The following is a 25,069-nucleotide window of genomic DNA, read 5'->3' on the forward strand; positions in this document are numbered from 1 at the left end:
TCTGTTGCCGTAGATTGTTTAGTGCCCATGCAGGGACTCCAGCCTGCATATTTAGATTGAGCTGGATGTGGGAGTGACCACAATCTATTGTAGGTAATATGCTGACTATACTGGACTCTAAGTATCTCCTACAACCTCACTTTAAGAAATCTGAACTATCCCTTTAGACGGAGGCGGCAAGTGCCGACCGCCCCCTGCAGACATCCCAGAGCCGCTGGCACAAGTCCTGTGAGTCAGTATGAACTTTAGACTAATTTCAACTCCACGCAGACTGTCTTGTGTAAAACATGTCCAGCTTGTGCCTCTGTTCTCTACTCGCTCCAACTTGTAAAAAAAACCTCAAAAGAATTTATTTGTCACAACTTTACGCTCAGTTGGATTAGATCAGTCAAATTAAGTGATGTATCAGTTGACAGACAATGAAGTGGCAACTATTTTCATATCTGATTTGATAATTTAAGTTATTTGTGTTTCAAGCAAACACTCTGTTTCTGTTTTTCTCTTTCTCATCTGATTGCAAACTAAACTAAGCTGAACGAGTCACTTTCGAATAGTATGCTTGCTTGCATTGCACATCCCTTCTCAGGACTGGATGCAGAGCCGCGACTCAAATTTTGGCTGCATTTTCTCTGCCTAGGCTAGCTGGTTAGCTTTAGCCCAATACATCCATGCTTTAGCCTTGTGTAAAGCTAAGGCTCCGGTCACGCACAGGCAGGCACAGTGCATGCAGGTACATGTACAGGCATCCTGTCCAGTCAGACAGGCTTATTACAGGCCTGTGACAATTTATTAATTGTTGTTGGACTGTTATGAGAATTTCAACATGACCTTTAATATGTTATATTTCAGAAAAATGTGATAATTTCATCTGATGTAGGCAGTCTTTACTTCAGATGCAGCGTGCCTACACAATGCAGTATAACACTACAAGAAATCTTGGTATTTGACTCTGTCATCATTTGCTGGGAAATTCTTAAAAAGCACTCAGTACAGCAGTATGAGTCAGGAGAGGCTGGCAGAATCTGCTGCTTGTGCTTTGCAGAGCTCAAGAACCGGGAAGTTGGGCCTGGGCACGACCCCGTTAAATGCCCTTCAGAAAGGCTGCTGTGATGTGATATATGTTTAAATACCTCATCAAAGGCTCCGTGTTGCCTGTCCGACTGTTAAATGCAAGCGTCGAACACTTATTTAACGTCCACACACTCGCTGCCTCTGAGTTGTGTGGGAGAGTACTGCAGCAAACAGAAGAACTCTACACGTGTGAGTGTGTATCACCCACGATCATGCAGAGCGAGTGAGTGTGTGTGACGAGATGATGTAATGAAGAGCAGCCACAGAGAAAGAAGGCTGGACCTTGGGATTTGCTGAGTGGCACAGATGGTAGGTCTGTGGAGGGGGGTGCTGGGACTGTGGCCCACTGGAGGTAATCCAGGCATTACAGCACCCATGTAGAGTCACAACTAGTGGTGTAACGGACCATGGTTGATCTGTGATCCATACAGACCCTCCCACACGCATACCATTTGGCACGCACGTGAACCGTGGATCCATGGATTAATTGCAAAGTTTAACCATCATAGTGTGAAACGCAGTTAAACGGCTCTGTTCCAACAACGGTCCTATCCGTGACTCAGAACCGTGAGCTTTGTGATCCGTTGCACCCTCAGTCACAGCTCCAGCTATCAGCTGGCTTTGCTGAGCAATTACAGCTGCTAATTTCTCAGCTAATTTGTTTGCCTAAACATCAGTCAATACTGATACAAGCAGATATACAATAGAAATCTGTGTGTGTGTGTGTGTGTGTATGTATATTTATATATATGTATGTATGTGTATATATATATGTGTTTGTGTGTGTGTGTATGTGGTGTGTGTGTGTGTGTGTGTGTGTGTGTGTGTGTGTATATATATATATATATATATATATACACACACAAATCACTGTCTGATTTTTAAAGAATTTATTTGCAAATTATGGTGGAAAATAAGTATTTGGTCAATAACAAAAGTTCATCTCAATACTTAATACTCAATAAATATTTTCAGGGAAAATTCATTAACCCACCCCCCAATCGCTGCCATGTAATGACAAAGTGACTCCAAATCAATACCAGAAATGATTACACTGAACAAATAGGGCACAACTCTTTATATTGGATTTTAGTGCTTTTTCTCATTTTTATTAATATTTCTATTTCCAAATAGCTTCATGTACTGTGATGCTAAAACTCCATAATCCAATATGAAGAGGTTTGCCCTATTTATCCAGTGTAGTAATAATTTCAGGTATTGTTTCAGAGTCACCATTCTGGGTCCTTGTAATGAAGTTGTCAAGTTTTGTCCATGAAAAAGCGCTGGAACCCTGTGAGGTTTGAGCTCCCTTCCGACTGTCAAAGATTAGAAACAATCGTTGTGTGCGAACTGTCCAGTGTTTGTAGGTTGCAGCTAATCCGCAGGTTTGTCCCAAGCTTAAGCCATGACACTGTGCCAGCATACACATTAGGAAAAGGCATTTTTTCCATGTTTTTTTTCCCATATGTATATTAGGGCTGGGTATCCAATACTTTAACGGTATTAACTGATATGTGTCTACCACTGAGTATCAAAAACTGGAACGTGCCCGGTTTTCGCATCAAGTGTAGGAACAAATGTGAAACACAAAGTAATTCACCAACACTGGAGTCACACGGACAGTTCTATGGCACTCATCAGTTGGTTAAATATGCCTGCATGTCCAAGGTAGAGCAAAGACGACAAACCTGTTTAAAACAACAACAAGGCCTGTGGCTTAAAGGAGCAACAGGGATCCATGGCTGGAGTGGGAGAAAGAGTGCATATAACAATTGTTGCCCGGACGCTTTGCCAGTCGCTTCACGAGTCCTGTTTAATTATTTTTGATCATATATTTTTTCATTTTCATCTTTAGAAATTTAGACAATATTGATATCTATTTTTCAAAGCATAATATCCATAGTGCATGTATAATTTTGGCACTCATACAGTAATGGTTAATTTTCTGCTTTTGATTTGTTGTTAGAGGAAGTTATTAAAGACATAATTACACATATTTTAATAGCCAACACATGACAGTTCACATGTCTGCATTTCTTCTCTCTTTTAATGTTGCCATTGGCAACATAACTGGGACAGTCTTAAGTCAGCCCCAAGCATAACTGTTGAAAAAGTGTGATCGCACGGTGACAGCAGAAAGGTCTTTGAAGCTCTCTTGGTCACTCTACCGTTAGCAGACAACACAGAATATTTGTTGCACCGCTGGGGCTAGCATAATCCTTATCGCTTATCTTTTTAGCATACAGTAGGTCAGTCACAGCACTTCTGATCCCAGGCTGTCCCAGTTTTTCAAATCCGTTTGATAGTGAAATTACTTTAATGTTTTTTTTTTTCATTTTTATTTCAATATAAGACAAAGTAACGATGGCATTTGTCTCCAGTGATGACTGCCACCCAAACACCTAAACCTTTGTGTTTACCCTTATTCTCAGCAAACTCTTGACCCTAACCTGAAGTGAGTTGACAAAGGCAGGTGGGAAGATTAAAGATTGATGTTTGTACATATTAAAAGCATTTTAAGAATGCTGCCAAGAGCTGCAAGACAAATACAGTGTGTTGTTGACTGCAGGTGATTTCCACTGAGTTGTATACAGTAAAATGCTTCTCAATTCACTTGTTTATTCCTTACTTGTGTTACTGTCATGGGTTGTTGATCTTGCAAGGCACAAAAAGGCAGGATAAATCTATATTTTGCCGTTACTTGGCCAAATTGTGTCATTTTGTGAGCAGTACTGCAGAACTAACACCAGGGAACCCACTGTGTATGTACATATGTGCACTTTGTGTAACAGGATGAATCAGCTGTCTGTGCTCGTACACTGATGATGTGTGTGGCGGTCGGTTGTTACAGAATTGCTCTGTAGATATCCACTGTCGCTCCTCTTTAACCTCTTTCCTTCTGTCATTTCCTGTCAGAGGGGGAAGGATGATAGCACAACTGCAAACAGCTGGCCATTTTAGAGGGCGTCTAGTTCCCTTTTAGCTCAGCCTCTCTGTTTGTACCACAGACAGGAGGAGGCTTGCGCATTGATTGGGCTGTCACTGTAGTTTAGATGTTGTTTTGGCTGATGGCCCAGGGGCAAGAGATGATGAGGTTTGTAAAACCACACAACTGTAATTGCCTGGAACTGGAAGTAGTACTATAGTTTAAAAACAGCCATTAGCTGCTCCATAATGCACCTTTCACCTCTTTTTTTGCAGTGTCACATCAGATAAATAGTGCTGCAGTAAGGTCTTCATCACAGCCAGATCTCCTAAATCAAACCCCAGTCAAATAAGAACCCGTCTTTTCAAGAAAGGAAAGCGACCGGCTGCTCAGGGAAATGACCTCCATAATATTGATTTCTGACTATTGGATTGGGGCTGCTAAGTCACTTAGATGGAAAAGATGATGCAAGTTGATGTTGGTGAAAGTCTAATGATGACTTGAACATTAGGCCAATAAATACCAGGGAGGAGTATGTAGCTTATGAAAAGTAATATTATTATTATATAATTCATAGCAGGCTACCAGAGAACACAACTGTCCCCTATGACTAGTAGCCCTACTCATGTAACTGAGCTGTTGCAACTTAATATGTCTCACTGACCATTGTTTTAGTTGTAATTCTCATGATAGACTATGATAGACAAAATCACACCTGACATTAAGTTATCTGACAGACCCAAGATGATTACCATTAGATTATTAGTAAGACTGATTATTAGTTGTTTGAGCCATGTAGTTTTACTGACCAACAGGACAGAGTGTCTCTCAGCCACTCAAATGACGATCTTAAAGTATCAATGAGCTTCATCCATTAGAAATGGCTTTAATGAACAACAGTATTGAAACCGTTTATTAATGCATTTGCCAAACGTAGTAAATGACCCTTAAGTTGACGCCCTTTCACCCTCATCAATTATTGTCATAAATGTCATTTCATCTATAAACATGTAAAAACAGAGTGTCCCAGCTCACAATAGTGTATATAAGAATTTCCATATTGAAATCATCATTCTTCTCCTCCCACTATTTTCTAGAAAAGTGTGACTTTTCTGGCCTCACACTATTGTTTAGATTTCTTCCCTTTGTGAAATTCTTAAGCTTTTTTGCTTTAGGAGTTTTTTCCGTGCTCCACCTCTAGCAGGGGTTAAAGTGGGATTTGTAATGTTGTGCACCGCAGAGCTGCCCGAACAATCCGGCCCAGGAGCACGCAAGCAGACTGACCCCAGGATCAATTTAATAATATGCTGCCTGAACAGAATAATCCATCCATCAATCCATTGTCTATACTGCTTATCCTTCAGGGTCGAGGGGGGTTGGAGCCAATCCCACCTGACATTGGTCGAGAGGTGGGGTGCAACCTAGACTGGTCGCCAGTCAATCACAGGGCCGACACATAGAGACAGACAGCCATTCACGCTCATACTCACACCTACAGGCAATTTAGAGTCACCAATTAATACCTGCTTGCCTTTGTACTGTGGGAAGAAGCCGGACTACCCGGAGAAAACCCACGGGGAGAACATGCAAACTGCACACAGAAAGACCCCAGGTTCAAACCTGTGAGGCAACAGTGCTAACCACCGTGCTCAAAATAATCCCCTTATTTATATAAATCATTAAGAACAAAACTTGTCTTCAATCCAGTGGTGATTTTGTGTGCGTGCTTATTTTGTGCACAAATGTGTCTGCGCACATATTGAATGAGACCCATTGTTATGTGCTTAGCCACCAGTTTGATTGTGATAAGTGCTGCTTCCTAACTAGTAGTCCCAGCCTCACATGTAGCTACCCAGCTAGCTGTTTACTTAGCTAAGCATTGGTGATTTGTACACTGGGCTGCAACTAACACTTACTTTCATTGGTTAAGCAATCACAATTCTCCAAAACCCCCAAAATTCAGGTTGTAAAGTATGGTGTCACCATATACATATCTATAAAACCATACCTATAAAATTTGACTGTGTGTCCGTCTTAATCTGCGTACATCTGCTCAGCCTTTTGTTTCACTGGATATGTCAGAATGTGTTATTTGGATGGAAACTTATGAATGGCATATTTACAGTAATTACAAAAAAAAGTTACTGCATTTAAACAATGAAATGAATACAGTCTTTAAGGTTCACTCACAGGAAAAGATTTAACAGCAACAATACAATGCTTTATAGGGTCATTGTGATTCACCTGTTCTGTTGGTGTCCTCGTTTCTGGACCGTCAGGGTGCACCTTCATGTTCCACACAAACGGACATCACTTTAATCAGTTTGTCTCATTGACTTTGTTTGCTTGTTTTAGTCTTTTTGTTATGGAAGTGTTTTATATTATATTTTAATCTGGTGCTACCCATCAAGGGTAGAGCCTCTTTTTGTCATGCTCCTGTTTTAAACCTGCCACTGGAGCAGTTTTTTGGTATTGTGTCAAATCATGCTGTTGTATCAATATGTGAGTTATGCGATTATGTGCTAAGACTATGGAGAAGTGGCCCTTTAACTTGGACAGCATTGCTGTTTCATGAACGTAACAATGGTCTTGTGACAGTGACTTTATTTCACGATGGTGCTTTTGCTGGTGTCCTTGCAGAGATAGTGCCCAAGCCTGTGTATTTGGCACATGCTGTAGCAGAAGCTATATGGCAGCCAGGCCTGAAACTGGATAATGTAACCACATTCACTTCCATCCAATATGGATGTGCAGCCTTTTCAGTGATTCACAGAGGGCGGGTAATCGAATAAGAGCTTTGTGATTAGAGTCAAGTTTCCGTCTTGTAAGGAATTTCTGTCTTTTTAATTGGACCTGAAGCATTTTGACTTCTCATTAGCTGAACTGTCAACTAAGCCAGTGGAGTGAATGTGAGACTACAAATGCAGAGAACAGCTCCCAATTCGGAGTCCCTTTTCTTCTTTTTGGACTTTGTTCACTGCACTGCAAAATGTCACACTTCGTCTGTCTAGTTCCCGTGGATGTATTGTGGTCCCTGGTTACAGCGCAGCTGCCCAGTCGTGCTTCTGATGTTTCCCAGTGGCCACTTACAGTATTACAACGACAAATCCCCTGCGCCACATGACGCATTTTCCCCCATAGACCACCATTGTAAAAGAGACAGTTGTGAAACTGACAGGAGTCCTCCAGCTATAAACAGGGTCAATTATCACACTTTGTACTGTATATTTTTAAGCCATGGGGGTTTCATTTTTGTAGTACTACCAAATTCATAATTTGGATTACGTCATTGCTGCATACAAGAAAGCTTTGTGCATTTGTGTGGTGTTTCGGGAAGAAGCTAGAAACTTTTTTGTGCCACACGAGCAATTCTTACAAGATCTTTGTGTCCAGTATCCACGGTTTACAGTACATCCATGTCTTTTCTCTTCTTGGGGCCATTTTTGCCTACTAGTCAATTCAAACCCAAATTAGGTCAAAATAGGGTCCAGGTTTGAAAAATACCCGAGTTGCCCTTTAAACAACAGACCCCCACCAATGCAGCCCCTTGCATTGATGGGGGTCTGTCGTCTCTTTTTAATGCATGGCTGTTTTCAGTCTGAAGCCCTGCTTTAAAAAAAAAAAAAAAAGAATGGCGGGGTCGTCTCAGGCTATAATCCACTACTACTAGCTTAACCCAAGCTACATATAAACATCAACCTTTAGCTTGCACGTCATGCTAAGAAGCCACTTTTTAATGACAATCATTTTGAAAAACACCTGTTCCACCCTACTTTACTCATTTATTGGTACAATATCTGATTAAATGGTTAATTGGCTGTGATCATTCTAATGTTGCTCATCAGAGCACTTGTATGAACACACCGCAACAATAGTTTCATCAGTAATGTGGATGATGATCCTGAACAAAGTATCAGTGTTCTACTATTTAGAACAGCAGAAGCCTCAGGCCCACCACAGTATCACCAGGAGCCCAAAATAGCAATGGACGGGTGTGTGCTCTCAGACATTATGTTTATACTTCACAATGGCTGCTTTTATCAAGACTCTGGGCCTGCTGCACTTAGAGAGCCAGCTCTCCACCACGCACCACACCCAACAGAAGCAGCCACAGTGTAGCTACCGTTCACTGTGGCCCTGCCAACTGGTTAATCTCCTCACAAATAATGCAAACTAGAGCAGGTGCATTCCACACTGTGTGTCACCTCATACTTCATACTCACTTCAACAACAGGTTTGGATAGGTAACAATCTAATGTGGTAGATAAAAGGTTTTATACAGTTTCCTCTGTTTGTCATAGTCATCTGTGTCAGTACAGTTGCATTAGTTGGGTGTTTTTTTTGTTTTTTTTTTAAAGATCCTGCATTAAAATGAACTTTGTATGTTTCCAGATACAAGCCCTTCTTCCCGTTCCAAGTGCAGCCCCCTCTGGGCTTGCCCTGTGATTTGGACCTTTCAGTCCAGGACAGCAGACTCGTGGAAGGCCGACTCAAAGTCACCCTGATTGAATGTAGCAGGTGAGACCCTTGAATTCCTTCTGTACCCCCCCCCTCCACACATTACACATTTTTTTTAGAAGACATTAACATATTTTACATATTTTCACATGTTGCAGTGCATCATTAGGTAATGCAATGCAGAAATGTATTTCTTTGTTTTCTATGTCTCACTCAACCACCTGACTGTCTTTTTCAAAGAACACACTGTGAGAACTTGCTGAAAGCATTTCCCACATTGTGCAAAGCAAAATAGAAACTATACCTATTTGAAGCACCCAACTATTAACATGTATAAATTCTACATGAGGCAAAAAGCAGATTAAAGAGTCTAAATAGAATCTGAATTGTAACCGCTCCCTCACCATGTCTGTGACAGTGGCAGCTGCCATTACAAGAGTGTCCTCAAACAATATAGCATCCACGAAGCCTATAGTATCGACAGAGAACACTCCCTGTCACCAGGCTCTCATGTCTAAGCCCAACACAGTTCCTCTTTTGTCCAAAGCTGGCATGTTTAAATTTTAATTGGCCAAAGAGTCAAATCAATTAGCTCAGGCTCGCCTTGACTGAGACGCCTGTTCTCCGTTGCCTCGGAGAGACACACAAGTTATGTGTGCTTTGATATACACGCCCGTGTGTGTGTGTGTGTGTGTGTTGGACCATGTTTGGATGCGGTTGAGCGTGTTTGATAGGCCACAGGATCAGATCAGACTTGGCCATTTATAATTCATGTCCTGCCCATTATAATCATACAGTGTCTCTCCTTCCCGGGCCGTCCTGCATCCCTTCCCTCTGTATAGGTGTTAAGTTTATAAGTTTGGAGGCTCTTGTCTTCCTGGCCTATCAATGTGAGTGTTAAATGAGATCATATCACACGCTTGCTGTAGAAGCGAACAGTAGATTTACCTCCGTGTCAAAGGTATTAGGTGTGAAGTGCCATAAATGTCCAGCAGAGGGCAGCATCCACCCATTTAGCATGTAATGTAAAACCTTGCAACTGAATCGGCTGCAGCACCGCAGGGACCATCCAAAAAAAAATCATCATGGTATCTTTTCCAGTATCACAGAACACAGGCAGGTATAGTGGACTGGTTTGAATCCAGCTTTATCCGTTGCACTTCCAGTTAATTTTCTGTTGTTGTCGTTTGCTGTTTTGCCTCCTGTTTTAAAACACTGTTTTCAGCATATCTGTTGGGTCGGGCTGTCAGGCAAAACAGGCCATTTGAACAGCTCAGGAAGTTGTACAGTTGTCACAATTTAATAAACTAAATAATCAGTCAATCAAAAAATAGATGATTGATTCACCAAAAATACCCATTAGCTGCAGCCCTAAACTGAAAATGAAGAAATGTAAAATGAGATTTACTTGTTGTATGCAAAACTTCAGAAATAATCCGTATTGTGAACACTATGAGAGAGGTTATTTGGGTTTGGAAATGAAGAGGAATGACTGACTGTATCGATACAGGATCCCCTCAGTCGTCTCCCATAATGCGAGGGAAGATTTAAGCGTCTGTGGGTGAAGATCAATAAAGCCTTCATAACCTCAGGCTGCTGCCTTGAGAGTGAAATGTCACGGTAGGAAAAATATCAGGATCCTGAAGATTTACCAGTTCATGTCTCTGCTATCAGAGCAAAGCAGACACATCACAGGAGTGTCAGACAGGTAATAGTTTAGAGTACTTGGTGAATAAAAGACTGGTGGTGCAGGATTTTGACCCCTATTACATTTAGACTCAAAGTTAGTAGATATTCAGTGTTTTGTTCTTTTAGATTATTATACTCTGCAAATAATAAAAACTCTGCAAGTTTTTTGGCAAGGCACTTTTATTTGTGTTGCACCTTTTGAACAACACTGCAATTCAAAAATGCCTTGATAGAAACACACATTACATTTGAGGCCCTGTAAATATTTCATTTATATTTCTCTGTAATATCAAATTTGCGCTTTTTCTACTTGTGTGATTTGATAAGATTTGATTGACGGTGACCATATAACCCAAAAAGTGCCAACAGATTTGGATTCAAATGTTGATGAGTCTCCCATAAATAAAACCATTCCAACTTTGGGAGAGACTGCTATGTTGATGTAGGAGGAGTTGTTCAGTCAGGGCACACAAGGTAATGAAGGCACACAGATTTGACTCTAAAGGTGTTTTTTTTTTTAATTGCTGCATCTCTGTTATGTCTTGTTCCATGTCATTGCAGACTGTTCATCCTGGGCTCCTATGACCGAGAAACCTACGTTCACTGTACGTTGGAGCTGAGCAGCCACCAGTGGAAGGAGAAGACTCGCAGCTCCATCAAACGGGTGGGTTTAACATCTGACTTCACTTCTCTTTCCTCTTTGTTTCCCTTCTCATTGCTCTGGTTAAGGGTTATGTGTGTGTCTACACTATACCTGACAAATGAGACTGGCTTATGTGTTCTTACTCCCTTTGTGGATTTCAGTCAGATCTCTCCAGGGAGATCAAGATGTGCCAAAAGCTGTGCAGTATTACTCTCCTACCCAAAGAGCTGTAATAGCCAAATGTGTGTTGGTGGTACCACGGCTAAATCACAGTTCATTTAAAAAAAAATAAATAAATAAAAGTCATCTGTTGCTGAGAACTACCAGTTTCCACTAATGGAGCCGCTGAGTTTTCTTTAAACTGAGCTTTTCAAACACCTCGTCCGTAAATGCTGCACATCGGACATCATGCCTTATTGACACATTAATACAAGCTTATTTTCATCTTCCCTGCGCTGATGAGATTGTCCCATTGCTGACATTTTGAGCAGCAAAGAAAATTTTCAGGCCCCTCTGGCAAACCTTTTCTAATTGCTGCAATTTAGAGATATTACAGTTATCACATCAGGCTTGTTTGGAAGTGACTAATGACCGTTTTAGAGTGAAATGTCAGCCCTAATTACTGGCTCTGGCTCCAGCAAAGCCTGATGCTGCTACTCTTGCCACACACGTCTGAGTGACATTTGCAGTGGCTCAAAGATTATTTGTATTCCGCTGAGCGGTGGTTGTCCTGCACTGTCTCGTAATGTTTAATGACTTAGGAAGAGTTGAGTGCTCGTCCAGCAGGGGGCAGTGAAGTATCGGGTCTTTTTCCCAGATCCAACAATGTTCCTCTGTCATTTCTCTCCTTCCAAAATAGCCTTTTATTGTACATTTACGAGATAGGTTGTTATTTAATAGCACTGGAGTTCAGAGATAACACTTATTTGAAAATACAAAATCAAATGAAAAAAAATTTAAATGCAATTTTAGTTTATCAAAACAATTTAGTTTATACTCCTCACATCAAAGCTTGTCAGGTTTCAGCTGAAACCACATAGTTAATGGAGATTTCTGTTTTCTGCTGATGAAGAGCTATTTCACTGTCGGACCTTTTCAGACACGAAATACGCAATATGTTGATTCCCTGAAATGATTTTTACGAAAGTGGTCGCAAGCTTGGTCGCACGTCTCAAAACTTGATGCAGGCAGCTCTCACTGCAGGGAGGAGTTGGCGTGATCCAAATGTTCTAATTGAACCAAAAAATGTTCTTAATAAACAACAATGTTGAAATTAAGAAGGTGCGGACTCAACTGAAAATACACTTTTGTTATTACACAGAGTAAAAGACTGAAATATAAGGTACTGTTGGGTACCACTACTTAAATCGGTTGAAATGTGAACAGTATCCAACCATAATTATGTCACTGGGTTAGTATTAGTGACACATTCATGTGTAAGCAACACTTCACTGTTGTAGTTTAATCAAAAAAACCAACGCATCACTTTTTATGACATGATGTTGTTGTTTGTGTAAAATCTTAATCTGCAATGCGACTCATAAATGAAGTGGAGTAAAATGATGAAAAATAGAACTACTTCACGATTGTATTTAAAGATGCCCTGTGGAGTTCCCAGGTTAAAAAAATAAATAAAATAAAACGAAAGTTTATACTCACCAAAAACTTTTCTCACCAAAACGTGTGTGTGTCCTTGAGCATGTTGAATGCATTTCCATGCTCATAAAACACTTCTAAGTACTTTAAATTCAGCATTGTTTACATCTGTGTTTACTAGCCAACAGTCTTCTTCTTCCATGCCTTTGTTGACTGTTGATTTCTCTTGTTTCTTGGCACATCACAGCCAGAGTGGATCAGTGGGATAGTGTGAAAGCCTCTGTAGGAAGGTGTATCATGTTACCCGGGTGCAGACCCTATGGTCAGTTACCGGTGCAGCCAGCAGTCAGTAATAAGTAATGAATAGCTAATGCAGCCCTCAGCGTAGCGCCCTCCAAGTGGACCCACTTCAGAGCGCTCGCATCCCTTTTTTTTTTTTTTTTTGTCAATGCGCATGGAGTACGCATAGAAAAGCAGGTTCACGGTGGCATTTGAGGCTGATTTATCAGACTTCTCCAGTCTGCATGTCCCCAGCAGGACTCTGTAGTAAGGATTAAAGGCTGTACCATCTGGGAAAGGTCAATTTGCCGTCTTTCTCTCACTCTCCCCTTTTCCTCTGATGATTGCCAGATATGAGCTTCCCCCCCGCTCGCTTCATGAAAACGGCCGCTTGTCTCGTATATGTTAATGGTTTTCATGCCATTTGAATATCGCCCTCATTTTAACCAGCGTGAGCCACTCGCTCCTGCTTTTCCCAGCAACACGTGTCTGTCTTCCCAAGGAGAGGCCCGCTCTCGTCAGCTTGGACCGCGTTCAAAACGCAGGGCGGGTTGTAAGTCTCTGTCTTCCAGCTGGATATTGCTGTTTAGTTTCTGGTTCCACACACAATAGGAAGTCACAATACCAGTTCCGAGACACAGGCCGGTTTTAAATGAGCTATTAAAATCCACAGCCATTCTGTTTGCTCAGTGCTGTTATTAGCTTTTATATGTCCACCCTGTTTTTTTTTTGTGTTTTTTTTTTATCAACTGACATGGTTGACATTCACTAGGCTCTTCACAGTATATTTGAATTAAGGGCACAGTTTTTCAAGGCACTTGCATTTTTGCGGTTGCGCAAATATCAGAGTTTGGTAGCTTAATAGTATTCAGTGTAGCATTCATTCATCTTAAAGGTTTCTGAATCACACTGTGCTTATTCACCACAGTAACATTTAGGCTCACCAGCACTTGTCCTAAAGCTGCCCTCAAGAAAACATCTGAGGACGGCTGAGGTCTTCAAAGCCACTGGTTTGAATGATTTCTTGGCGTCAGTGCTGTAGCACTGAGGACATAAGGACAAGTGTCTGAAATTAGCGATTTGATAGTTCTTTGCACTATTATTGATGATGAATTCTGTTTCTGTTTGACTTAAAAAGCTATTTTCAAGAATATTTGTTATTAAAAAAAAAATGTATATTATATCAATAGTGCTTTTCCACTCCTAGTCTCAACCATGAGCTTTTTGAGCTTTGAGGTGACACCATGCTAGGAGCTCGGATTGATTCTCCTCTGTTTAGGTCCGTTTATCTCCGCTGCCTCCCACTGGTCAATGTTTACTTCAGCCACTTCATTTTGCTGCGTGCGCTTGCATCTGCGCAACACGGGCCACCTGTGAACCGGGTAAATGAACCCTGTTCCATTACGGTGTGAGATTGGACAGGGCTTTTCTTATTTTATCTTTTTATTTTTTTTATTACTCATTTATGGTGTGTTGAGGTTGGGGGGAGGGGACGCTGTCAGGCGTGTTTGCACATCTGCCCCGTCGATTCCATCGTGGGCCCTGAGTGCTGATGCTTGCTGACAGCTTGACCGAAGGGACATACGACGTGTGTGTGTATGCACACATACACTACAGCTCAACCTCTTGTTGTGTAACACTGGTTGTGCTCGGTGGGAGCCTTTTGTTTTTACAACTGTGTGTGTGTGTGTGTGTGTGTGTGTGTGGGTGTGTGTGTGTTTTATCCGCACCAATATGTAACATGAGTGATCAGGAGGTCAGAGGAAATATGGACAGATTCTCATCAGATGTCTTTATTATGCAACAGTCAGACATACTGTTATGATGGATATGCTTCAGTTTCACTACTTTCCAGTGATGTCACATTCAACCACACCTAATCAAATGAGTTTACAATTGTTTGAAAATGTGATAATTTCGTTTAAAAATTGGGAGAATAAGGTCATTTTATTTATAGAAGTGCATTTATTGCAGTATTTTTTTACAACTGCTTTGGCTCAATTTACACAACAATTTTCAATTTGAAGAACGGCAAACACAAAATGCTGTCGACCTCTCAGTAATAGGAAGTGCTCTGACTCCGTTGTTTTATCTTTTAACCTTGTGTGCATGCTGGAAATGGGAATGTGAAGTGTTGTGTAGATTGATACAATATTACAACGAAACAACAACAACAAAAATGCCTTATCATTCAAAACCAAATTTCGATACTTATGGAGTAAATCGAATCAGCGTCGGTGGGCCAATAAGCATCCAGCATGCTTTTACCAAGATCCATTGATGCTGGTTATTTCCTGTCCAACGTTACGTGTCATCGAGGTACACAGGAAATGGTTGCTCTTCTTGCAGCTGCTCTGCATTGCTCACTACCGTTAGTGCGGCTATGGGGCTCAGGAGGCAGAGCAGTCGTCTCCTTAGTCGGAAGGTTCCCAGTTTCGATTACGGCTCATTACAGTCATGTTCATTATGTTCTGCTTCAAGTTGTGGTTAGTAGGTTCATTTGTGTGATGTAAAACTATTTGCTTCGTCACAGCTCTGAAACATACAACTAAATGGTTGAAACAGACAAGTTAAACCACATTGTAGGTTTTTGGTTGGTTGGTATCATTGGTTGAGTGATCTCGACACTCGATAGTAGTGAAACTGAGATGGCTGTAATCTGAGCATGTGATTTAGAGTTTTAGGACAGCTGTCTGCTTCTAAAAGTGAGACTTTAGCAGGTCTGTTTTTCCACAATGAAACTCTGTGGCAAAGCAATTGTAAAATACTGTACCAATTGCAGTTCACTATATCGTTTCTATTTCCTCTCCCAGTTTCTATTTCTTAGCCTCTCTGACTGTAGTCAATATTCTCTTCAAACACACACACACACACACACACACACACACTAACACACACACAGAGCACCAGTCAGGCACAGAGAAGGAGAACAGGCCATTTTATTCAGGTGATTTTAGCATCTCTGACGCACTCCCCACAAACTCATGCCCACATACACACACACTAACACGCACACCCCTCCCCACTACGGTGGTTGTTTGATGTTCCACTTAGGGTGTCTTTGTGTCTTTAATCTGCCCCGGACACCTGATGAAAGACAGTTGGTTGATGAGGAGACACACACACACACACACACACACACACACACACACACACACACACACACACACACACACACACACACACACAGACACACACAGAGACACAGATACACACACACACACAGAGACACACACAGACACACACACACACACAGACACACACACACACACACACACACAGACACACACAGAGACACACACAGACACACACACACACACACACACACACACAGACACACACAGACACACACACACACACACACACAGAGACACACACAGAGACACACACAGACACACACACACACACACACACACAGACACACACAGACACACACACACAGACACACAGAGACACAGATACACACAGACACACACACACACACACACACACACACACACAGAGACACACACAGAGACACACACAGACACACACACTACAACAATGAGTCATCTAGTGCTTGAAGCACCAAAGCGGCCACAGGTTCACATTCCATTCAGATATTGTTTGAGTCCAAGTAGAAGTGGCCAATATAAATAAAATCACCTATCACAGTATATTTATTTATATTTATATCGCAGGAATGAGAATGAAGAGCTGTTTTTTTTTCTATTAACTATCAGTCACATAAAGATATTTTGACTGCAACTGCTGCACAACACATCTTATCTCATCTCAGTTGTTGGTCAGAATGAGTTGAGGTTTATTACAAAGCCCTAAAAAGGAATCAGTATTTCTCCACCATACTTTAGACTCTAGCAGTGTGGAGAGGGCTTTAAAACTGCATTTCCACGCTGATGTTATGTTTTTATCACAAACAAATATGTAGATATTGAGAAATATTGATGTTGATAATTGATAAAAGGTTGAAATAGTGAACCTTAACCACACATAGAGCTGTGTGTTTGAATGCTGTGGTGTTATTTCCATGTGATGAGAAAAGGTTCAAAGAGGCGAGCCCAGGAAACTCACTAAACCTCAGTGATACATGTAGGTTAGTAGAAATCTGCTTTAGAGTGTAGCGGTATTCATTCTTTAACACTATGTAATTATGTGGCATGTAGGCTGTATGCACTTTTGTATTTTTGAACTTGCTTTATTTTATGCTGGTGTTTTTAGCTCAGAGAAAGAGTCCATCAAGCTAACGGCACAACACGTGTAGCAGCCAAATCTGTGAAGTTTCATGAAGTGCTGCACTCGATAAATATCAGAGCCCTGTATTTATCGTTACATTACCCAACCCTGAGGAAAAAAAACAACAAATTCTCCTCACAGTTTATGCTTAAAGGCCTCCTGCAAGTCAAACACTTCCTTTTGCTAACAGTGTGAAGCTCTGCACAGGTCTTAAAATGTGAAAACTAGACAATGTGATTACGCTTTGTCTCTCCTTCAAAAAGCACAAGGCTAGAACAGCAGGGTTCGTCACGTCAACATGCACATCTAGCACATAATCAAATAGTACCTAAGGGAGCCTATCACCTTTGTCATTTTCCATAATGCACACATTGACTCGTGGCGGGTGACACATTCATCATCCATTTCCGCCTTGCCATGTCAATTAAATGGCCTGTTCTAATTCTGTTTGACAACGGCTGGCCGCACGGCGAAAAGCAGATTAAAGACATGAGAGGTTGGTCCCACAAGCTGTTTGTTTCTAATCGCTCCTTCCACAGATCAATTCACCTCAGAGGAAGCTCAATAGACCAGCCGCTATGTGCATGACAGACAGAGCCACAGTCATATTACAGTTTTCTTGCTGTTTCCATTCACAGTGGGTTTTTTTTTTCTCATCCTAGAGGCATGGTTTCTCATTAGAAAAGAAATGACCTGTTATCTTGCTGCAGTGTCGAAAAAAATGGCACTTAGAACTCCAAACAATACCTCACTGATTTGGAATTAATCAGATTCAAAGCCAGGGCAACTTGATCACTTATCTAACATGAGTACAGATGTCCCTGTATCCAAATAGAGTATTTGACAAAGTATATTTAGATAAATATTCATCAAAAGACCTTTTTTTTTTAAATTATTTTTTGAATGTTTTAGCCTGGCAGCACTCGTTCACTTTCATTTAAAAAAAGTCAGAATTAGATGTACAGAATATTTGCGGAAAAAAATGCCTCACTTTTAGAGTAATTGCACCGTTTTGCTCATTCAGTTGAAAAGAGAAGACTAATTAAGTTAATAAGAAGCCATCATTTGAACTGGAAGTGTACCAGTTTCACAGTGCCTTTATTTTCCCTATATAACCAAGACCATGCATGATGATAATAACTTCATGAATACAGCGCTTGTCAAAAATAACGCTACAAAGTGCTGTTGGACCCAAGTGTACCAAAGCACCTCCATCTTTCTAGGAAATAATCAACTGGAAAAATGAACTGTCCCCAAACGTTACGGTGTAACATTTGGTTCAGTGTTTGACCTTTTGATCTTCAGTCGACAAGCGGCAGCGTGAGCCACACAGTAAGTTTATGTTGGCTTAACAAACTCCCTGTAATCTTTGAAGAACTTAGAGATAATACAGACTCTTGATTTATAAGATTACTCAGACTGCCCTTTCTGTCCATCTAGAAGGATGTGACAGCTGACATGACGTAGGCTCGTCTGTTTTTCTTCTGCTATGTCAGTGTTATTTAGAGTGATGGTAACGACTCACTATATTTACTGTTTCTACTTCTCCTCAACAAAAATGATATTATAAAGGATGCATTATGAGGCAGCAGAGCCAAATGAAATAAAAGCAGTTATTTTTGTCGTGCTCTTCCTCCCTGACGCACTGGGAGATGGGTGGTTGTGCTACTTGGCTGCTTTGTACAGCTGTTTTTTTAATGGGAGTTGGAAGGGCCAGCAGCGATGAGACGTTAATGACACCCAGACCTGTAGCCTGTTTACCTATAAGCTGAAATTAGGTGAGAAACTGTGCAAATGTTGAATGAGTGATAAGTAAATGTTACGTGGTCAAGCGGTCAGATCGCTCTGTACAGATTCCAAGTAGCAAAATTACACTTTGGAAATCCCAGCGTCTAAAGCAACCGGTGAGCTCACTGAGGAAGAAGATAGGCACAGTGTTTGCATGACTGACAAGCACTGTTGTTCAAAGGAGAGGAAAGACTGAAATGCCAAATTGATAACAAGGAAAATGGTCTCTCACTCCGTTCAGAGCCAATGGTACTAGTTTAGAATTTAGTTGTCATTTAATAAAGTAGGATGATGTAACAGTCATGACAGAATATTTATTTTTTAATGACAGGACAATGACAGCGCGACAGAAAGGGACCATGTGGGCGACCAAACCACTGTTGCTGTCCATACAAGTGCAAATTAGGCAAAGCACCTTTTTGTTTGCCCGTGTCTCCATAACAACTCCTTTGTTCTTAATGCTTTTGAAACCTGCTTCCTATGATAAAAAGGCAACTTGAAAATTCAGATCGAGCTACAAACACTAGTGGGAAAAGTAAACTTCATAGTGGATTTTAATCAAGAAAGACGAGCCATCCGCTGCCACACGGTCCATCTGTCCATTTTTCTACAACAGCTGAATTAGGTTGTGCCACTCTGAAAGTATTGGGTCATTGATATCTGCCCATTATTCAGTGTTTTTGTCTTCAGGTTGTAATCTCTTCTATTTATATAGTGTAGATAGGTTTGAATACACCAGAACAGTTGAGCATAATGGATGTAAAAAAATAAAAAAAAAAAATGTCATGATATCATTGAGTCAATTGTGAATGGGGGGGGGGGCATCTGTGAGTAATGATGGTGTCACAGATGGGATGATGTAAGTGAACTTGAATCTGTTTGCATTCATTAACATCTTTATATTGGCTCAGCAGACTACCTATTGCAGGTTAGTATTACATCTCTTTAACAGGATATCAACAGCGTGCAATGCAACAACGACCCCCTTAAAACAAAATGTGTCGCAAGGTAAATCGAAGGCCGGATAAAAGCTGTTAGAGGGCTTCTTGTTTAGCTGTCGTTTGTATGCTCGTTCCAATATTTTAAAAGATAGTATATAGTCTCTTATTTTGCCAGCGTGATTGTGAGCTTGTGAGACTGTTTGATCATAAACTATCAAATGTAAGCTGACTGTCGATATAACTTTCCAGCCCTGCGCCTTTTTAAAGCATCGAGGTGCTCATGTCATTTAGCCCTGAACGCTCTAGACAGCAGCCGAATACCGACTCACAGCTAACGCTAGCCAGCGGATGGTAAAGATAGCTGCAAATCCCTCAGTTATTAGTTAGTTCAGCAGCCAGAGTGAGCCTGAAAGCTGAAGATACCAGTTATCGCCTGTTGATCGCTCCGATTGTACTTTTAGCAGTTTATCATGACACTTTTGCACCGAAGAGTTACTTTTGAAATAGATCACTAAGTAATTGTAAATGTCTCAGCAGTGTATTATCTCACACTGTTAATTAGAATCACAGATAAGATAAAAAAGCTTGCCGGATGTAAATGGAAATGAAACCAACTCTGGTGAAATTCACTTGTTACAGCAGCTCAACTGTCAGAATTAGAGGAAAGAGTACGTGAATGATAAATAAAAATAAAATATAGATTAAGTTAAAGATAGTTCTTTGAAGTTGACTTTTAAGTAAAGCCACTGAGGGGTGTACTGGCCTGCTTCAATGAGGTAATATTCCTCGTAAAACGTCCAGACGGTAGCAGATAGTTTCAAAGGAAAGACATTTGAAATGTTCCAATACAGATTTCATACTGTAACACCTGTCTGTGATATTGTGTCTGAGAGCACGTCCTACGGAATATGCGTCACTGTTAACCAGCCTAATAAGTGCCCATGTAAACACCTGAGCAGCTACTGGCCATGCACCCCACCCCTCCGCCCGTTCCACCCCCATCACCAACAGGGCCGCTAATTGGATGTGGCAGGGAATTGCTGCGCACTTGCCTCGCAGCGACTTGTACCCTATAACCATACACAAATCGATCTGACATGTGGTATTAGATTAAATTACCAAGCAGCGCAGTGACAGGGAAAAGGATTTGTTCGACCCCCACCTCTCCATCTCGCACGCACCCTCCCAGACCTGCTGGAGAGGCAGAGGGGTGTTCAGCCAAGCAACAGGAGATGCTGCTCCGTCAGGGCTGCTCGGCAAGCTCGGCTTTCAGACCAGCCCGCAGCTAGCCACCTCTCCCCGTAGTCCGCTTCCAGGACTCACAGAAACCTCCGGCAGCTTATCCCATGGAACCCAGTATAACCCATGCGACTCAAATACACGTACATGTGACTGTTCGCGCAGTCCTCACCGTGTGATCTGAACATCTAAAAGGAGTCTAGTTGCTGCATATTAAACTTTCATAATGTTTCTCTCTTTGTCGGTCTATCACAGACACACACAGAAATACTCTTAACAGACTCTTAAATTGATTTATAAATAAGATGAGCATTGATGTAGAATTACTAGAATCTCTCCAATTAAATCATAAATCAGCTTTTTACAGCAGGGGCGTACACCAAAGTTGAAGAGTGAACAAACCTCCAGATGAGAAGGTCTTCATAAAGAGCAGATTCATAAGTTTGGTTGGAGCAACACCCTCTTAAAGTCTGACCAGTGTGTCAACAAGTCTTATTATAGAACCATTCAGCCCTCCAAAGTACAAGATTTTACACCAAGGATGACGACTATTTTTCTCTTGTTGACGGTGGTAAAATCTAGTCATCCAGGCCAGTGGATCTGTTATTTCTCCTTTAGGTCCACATCTCAGCCATGAAATTTAATTTCAAGCCAAAAATCAAATAGCAAAGTAGCAGCATTATGCTCTCTGTTGGATCTCTGCTCGGATTTTAGCCACGCTTTTAGACCGAGTGATATATAACGAGTAAAGAAGCCTACATTTACAAGGACGATTTACAGCTAAACAGAATTTGAGAAATCACAGAATCTTGCATTATCTGTGAAAAACAAGAAGGGGAGGAAAGAGCAGAGCATTAGTTCCATGAAGTTCCTCTGTGCATGTGTGTGCTATCCCAGTGTAGTAGTTTTTCATTTTTTTTATTTATTTTTTTATCACAATGGGTGTTTTTATTCAGGGGATCAAAGGAAAACTTGTCTGGGTTTCGGTCCTGGAGGTAAAGGAGAGAAAGCGGTGATAGCTGCCATTTGAACATATTAACCTTTCATTTGTTCTTTGTGGCAGTGCAGATAAAAGAGAGGCTGGGTTTGCTGAAATAGATGGTGAATTGCTCCATTTACATCTGGCCAGTTTGGGGTTGCTGCAGTCTTTGTCTTTTCTGCTCAGAGACAAGGAACCAAGAGCTGCTTGTTGTCTCGGTCGATGCTAACAAGGTTAGTCCAGTTACTGCTGCTCAGCCCCGAGAGAAAGCTTCACTGCACAACAATTAAACTCTGCAATTTGTAGAAGCACCAAACAGCCCCTGTCTCACAGTATTGCTGGGGGGGGGGGGGAGTATTTTTATGTTGCTTTTCTCCATCAGACAAAATCATCGCTGTAAACATGAGCTATAAAGGGAAATGATATCATTAACCCCAGCAGTCCAACAACTTGAAACAGAAATGCAAAGGTGTAAAACCGACATGAGAATTAAACTAATTATCAGACTGAAGACCAGGATTATATTGCATTACAGTAATGACAAAAAAACTCGCACTCTGCTGCATTGAAATGACTTAAAGTGAGGCAAAGCTTTCTTCATGACGTCTGTCCATTTAGATCTAACTGTTGATGCATTTTTTTAAACATACCTTTGAGTTAGTTTCAACTTGCCAATATTGTCACATTTGTGTGTTAGTGAGAAATGAGACAATGAGACCCAGTAATCTAGCATTAGCTTAACCTGCACGTTCCACAGTGAGATACACAAGTTAAGCAAAGTCATCATTATCCAACTGAGTTTAGCTTCTTCAGTCATTTTTATAAGACTGCTTTTCAACAAAGATGAAAATATTCATTTTGAAATAAATCTTCACATGTACAGTTTCAAAGAAGTATTTTTATGCTGTAAGTAAAATATTCTGGTTTACATTTCTGGTCTTCAGGAACTATTAGCCCCTGTTATCTCTCCCTCTACGTATGTATATATATTTTCTTTTCCTCTTTTTAGGCTTGGACAGTCTATTGATTTAGAAACTAAAAGAGCAGCTCCCCAGGAAATGGGAGTAAACCTTCAGCTTTATATCTTTGAAACCAGTGCTTCTGCTGGAGAGCTTATCTCTGAAGTTTTGTGTGCACTGACATATAATTAGGTACATATGAGTGTCTGTGACTGTGCATATATTGGTGGTGTAAGTGTCTGTAAAAGGGAGATTGCCACTGTTTGCACTCCAGCCGAATGGACTCGTACGCTCTCATTTGTAAATCTATAGTAGGCACAATGACCACGTTGCAGGCAGTGGTGCAGCTGTGTACACACAGCGACTCCAATTAGTGATATTCAGCACCTACACTCACCTTTCAGCAGTTTTTACTCAAAAGGCAAAATATCCCTCCTAAAAGAGAAAGGGTCTGCACGTGAATCTTTTTTATAAAGATTTTTTTTATTGGTGAAATACAGGCAGAACACATGTAGAAATAAAGGAGAAAGAGAAAACGGTAATGCACAAAAAATATGGTGCAGTGTATACTCCTTTTAAGATAACAATGGCAGCACAGAAGTAGTAGTACTAGTATTTGGCAAGTAAAATGAAGTGCTTAACAGAGTAGTTTATCTTCATTGGGTTCATGTTTCCAAGGATCCTGTGAAATATTCTTCTCTATAATTTTTTTAGGTAGTTTTAGTACTTACTTTGTATTTCCACAACTTGTTATGCAATGCCAGATCATATGTGAATGATCACAGGTGAGATATTGTGGTTATTTGTGCAGCTTAACAGGTTTGTAGTTAGTTCTGTGCAAAATGTTGAATTAGTCTAGTTCTAGTCTGTGCGTAGTGGAGATTAAAGATGTTTGCCAGTCACAGGTCACAGCTGCATGGATTATGTGCATTAATGATTGCACAGAACCTTGTCTGTCTCCACTAAAACCCTGTTTGATCCGCACGAATGACTTTTTTTAAAATGACTTTCTCAAGCCTGCTTGGAATGAGTGTGGCTAGTATTTTGTCACTAAGTGAATCTGAAGTAGCAAAGCAGAAGCTGCCCCGCTCAACTCGAGCATCAAGATCTGAAGTTGTGACTTTGGTCCAATTTAAAGTTCATATTTCAACCCTAAAAAATGCGGCTCAGATTAAATATTGTTTCTACTAGCCAAGGGCACAAAGACAACAAAACATGAAAATGTGTTAGAAACATTTAACCAAAATGTTACTAGTAACACTTCATACTAATAAGGCCATGCAATGCAGTTAAACTTGAGATTATGTAGTGAGTAAACAGCCCAATGACTCTGGTCAGAAAATACACTCAGTGCCTACTTCATTTGATGCACCTGCTCATTAATGCAAGCAATTAGCCAATCATGTGGCAGCAACTCTGTGTTAAAAAGCATGCATGCATGCATATGTGGGCACGAGATTGAGTTACTGTTCAGACCAAACATCAGAATGAGGAAGCTCTAAGTGACTTTGTCTGTGGGAAGATTATTGGTGCCAGGCGGGTGGTTTGAGTGTCTCGGACAGATCTCCTGGGATTTTTACACAAAACTGTCTCTGGAGTTTACAGAGAATGGTGCAAAATCCTGGAGTTCTGTTGGAGAAACACCTCGTTCCCTGGCACAAAGTTGGCCCCTTACTACCAACTGAGCATAATTTAAATGCCACCATGAGTATTGCTGCTGATCATGCTGATCAGCATCCCTTTATGGACGCACTGTACCCATCTTCTATCCAGCAGGATAATACACCATGTCACAAACCAAAGTCATCTCAAGCTATTTCCTAGATAATGATCCAGTGATTTTTGCAACTCCTTTTGTCGTATACAGCCTTGAGATTCAGAACTTACCTGCACACTAAGTAGTGGTCATCGTGAGATGTGAAGCTGAATAGGCCTTTAGCCGCCATATTCTCCCCCCACAGAAACCTGTTGCCTCTGCAATGTTGTTATAGTCCTCATGGAAGAGCTGTAACATGGCCTGATCAGATTAAACCTGAAGCCATACAAACAAATGCACACATCAAGTGGTGAGGCAGAAGCTCTCTGCAAGGTTATTAACAAGTTCGTAGAACATAGAAAGCCTTGAAATACTGGAGTCACTGGGTCGCAAGAACCACTAAACAAGCAGTTTTAGTGATTTAGGAGAGCTGGTGATATTCACCAATTTTCTCGTATTTGGAGTTTGACAAGGTCCGGGTCCAGGGCTGTCTTATGAGTAATGTAGGAACA

The 25,069-nt window shown here is 41.0% G+C and overlaps 1 protein-coding gene across 1 annotated transcript in view; it reads left to right on the top strand.

The window, feature by feature from the left end:
- Nucleotides 1–25,069, top strand: part of pdzd8 (PDZ domain containing 8) — a 34,783-nt gene that overhangs the window by 3,552 nt on the left and 6,162 nt on the right. Inside the window, exons 2-3 of the mRNA XM_070840855.1 lie at nucleotides 8,390–8,515; nucleotides 10,706–10,808. Of these exons, the coding sequence (XP_070696956.1) occupies nucleotides 8,390–8,515; nucleotides 10,706–10,808 (229 nt within the window). The remainder of the gene's footprint in view (nucleotides 1–8,389; nucleotides 8,516–10,705; nucleotides 10,809–25,069) is intronic.

The sequence above is a fragment of the Pempheris klunzingeri genome, chromosome 12 (assembly GCF_042242105.1).
Source record: "Pempheris klunzingeri isolate RE-2024b chromosome 12, fPemKlu1.hap1, whole genome shotgun sequence".
In the NCBI taxonomy this organism is placed as follows: Eukaryota; Metazoa; Chordata; class Actinopteri; order Acropomatiformes; family Pempheridae; genus Pempheris; species Pempheris klunzingeri.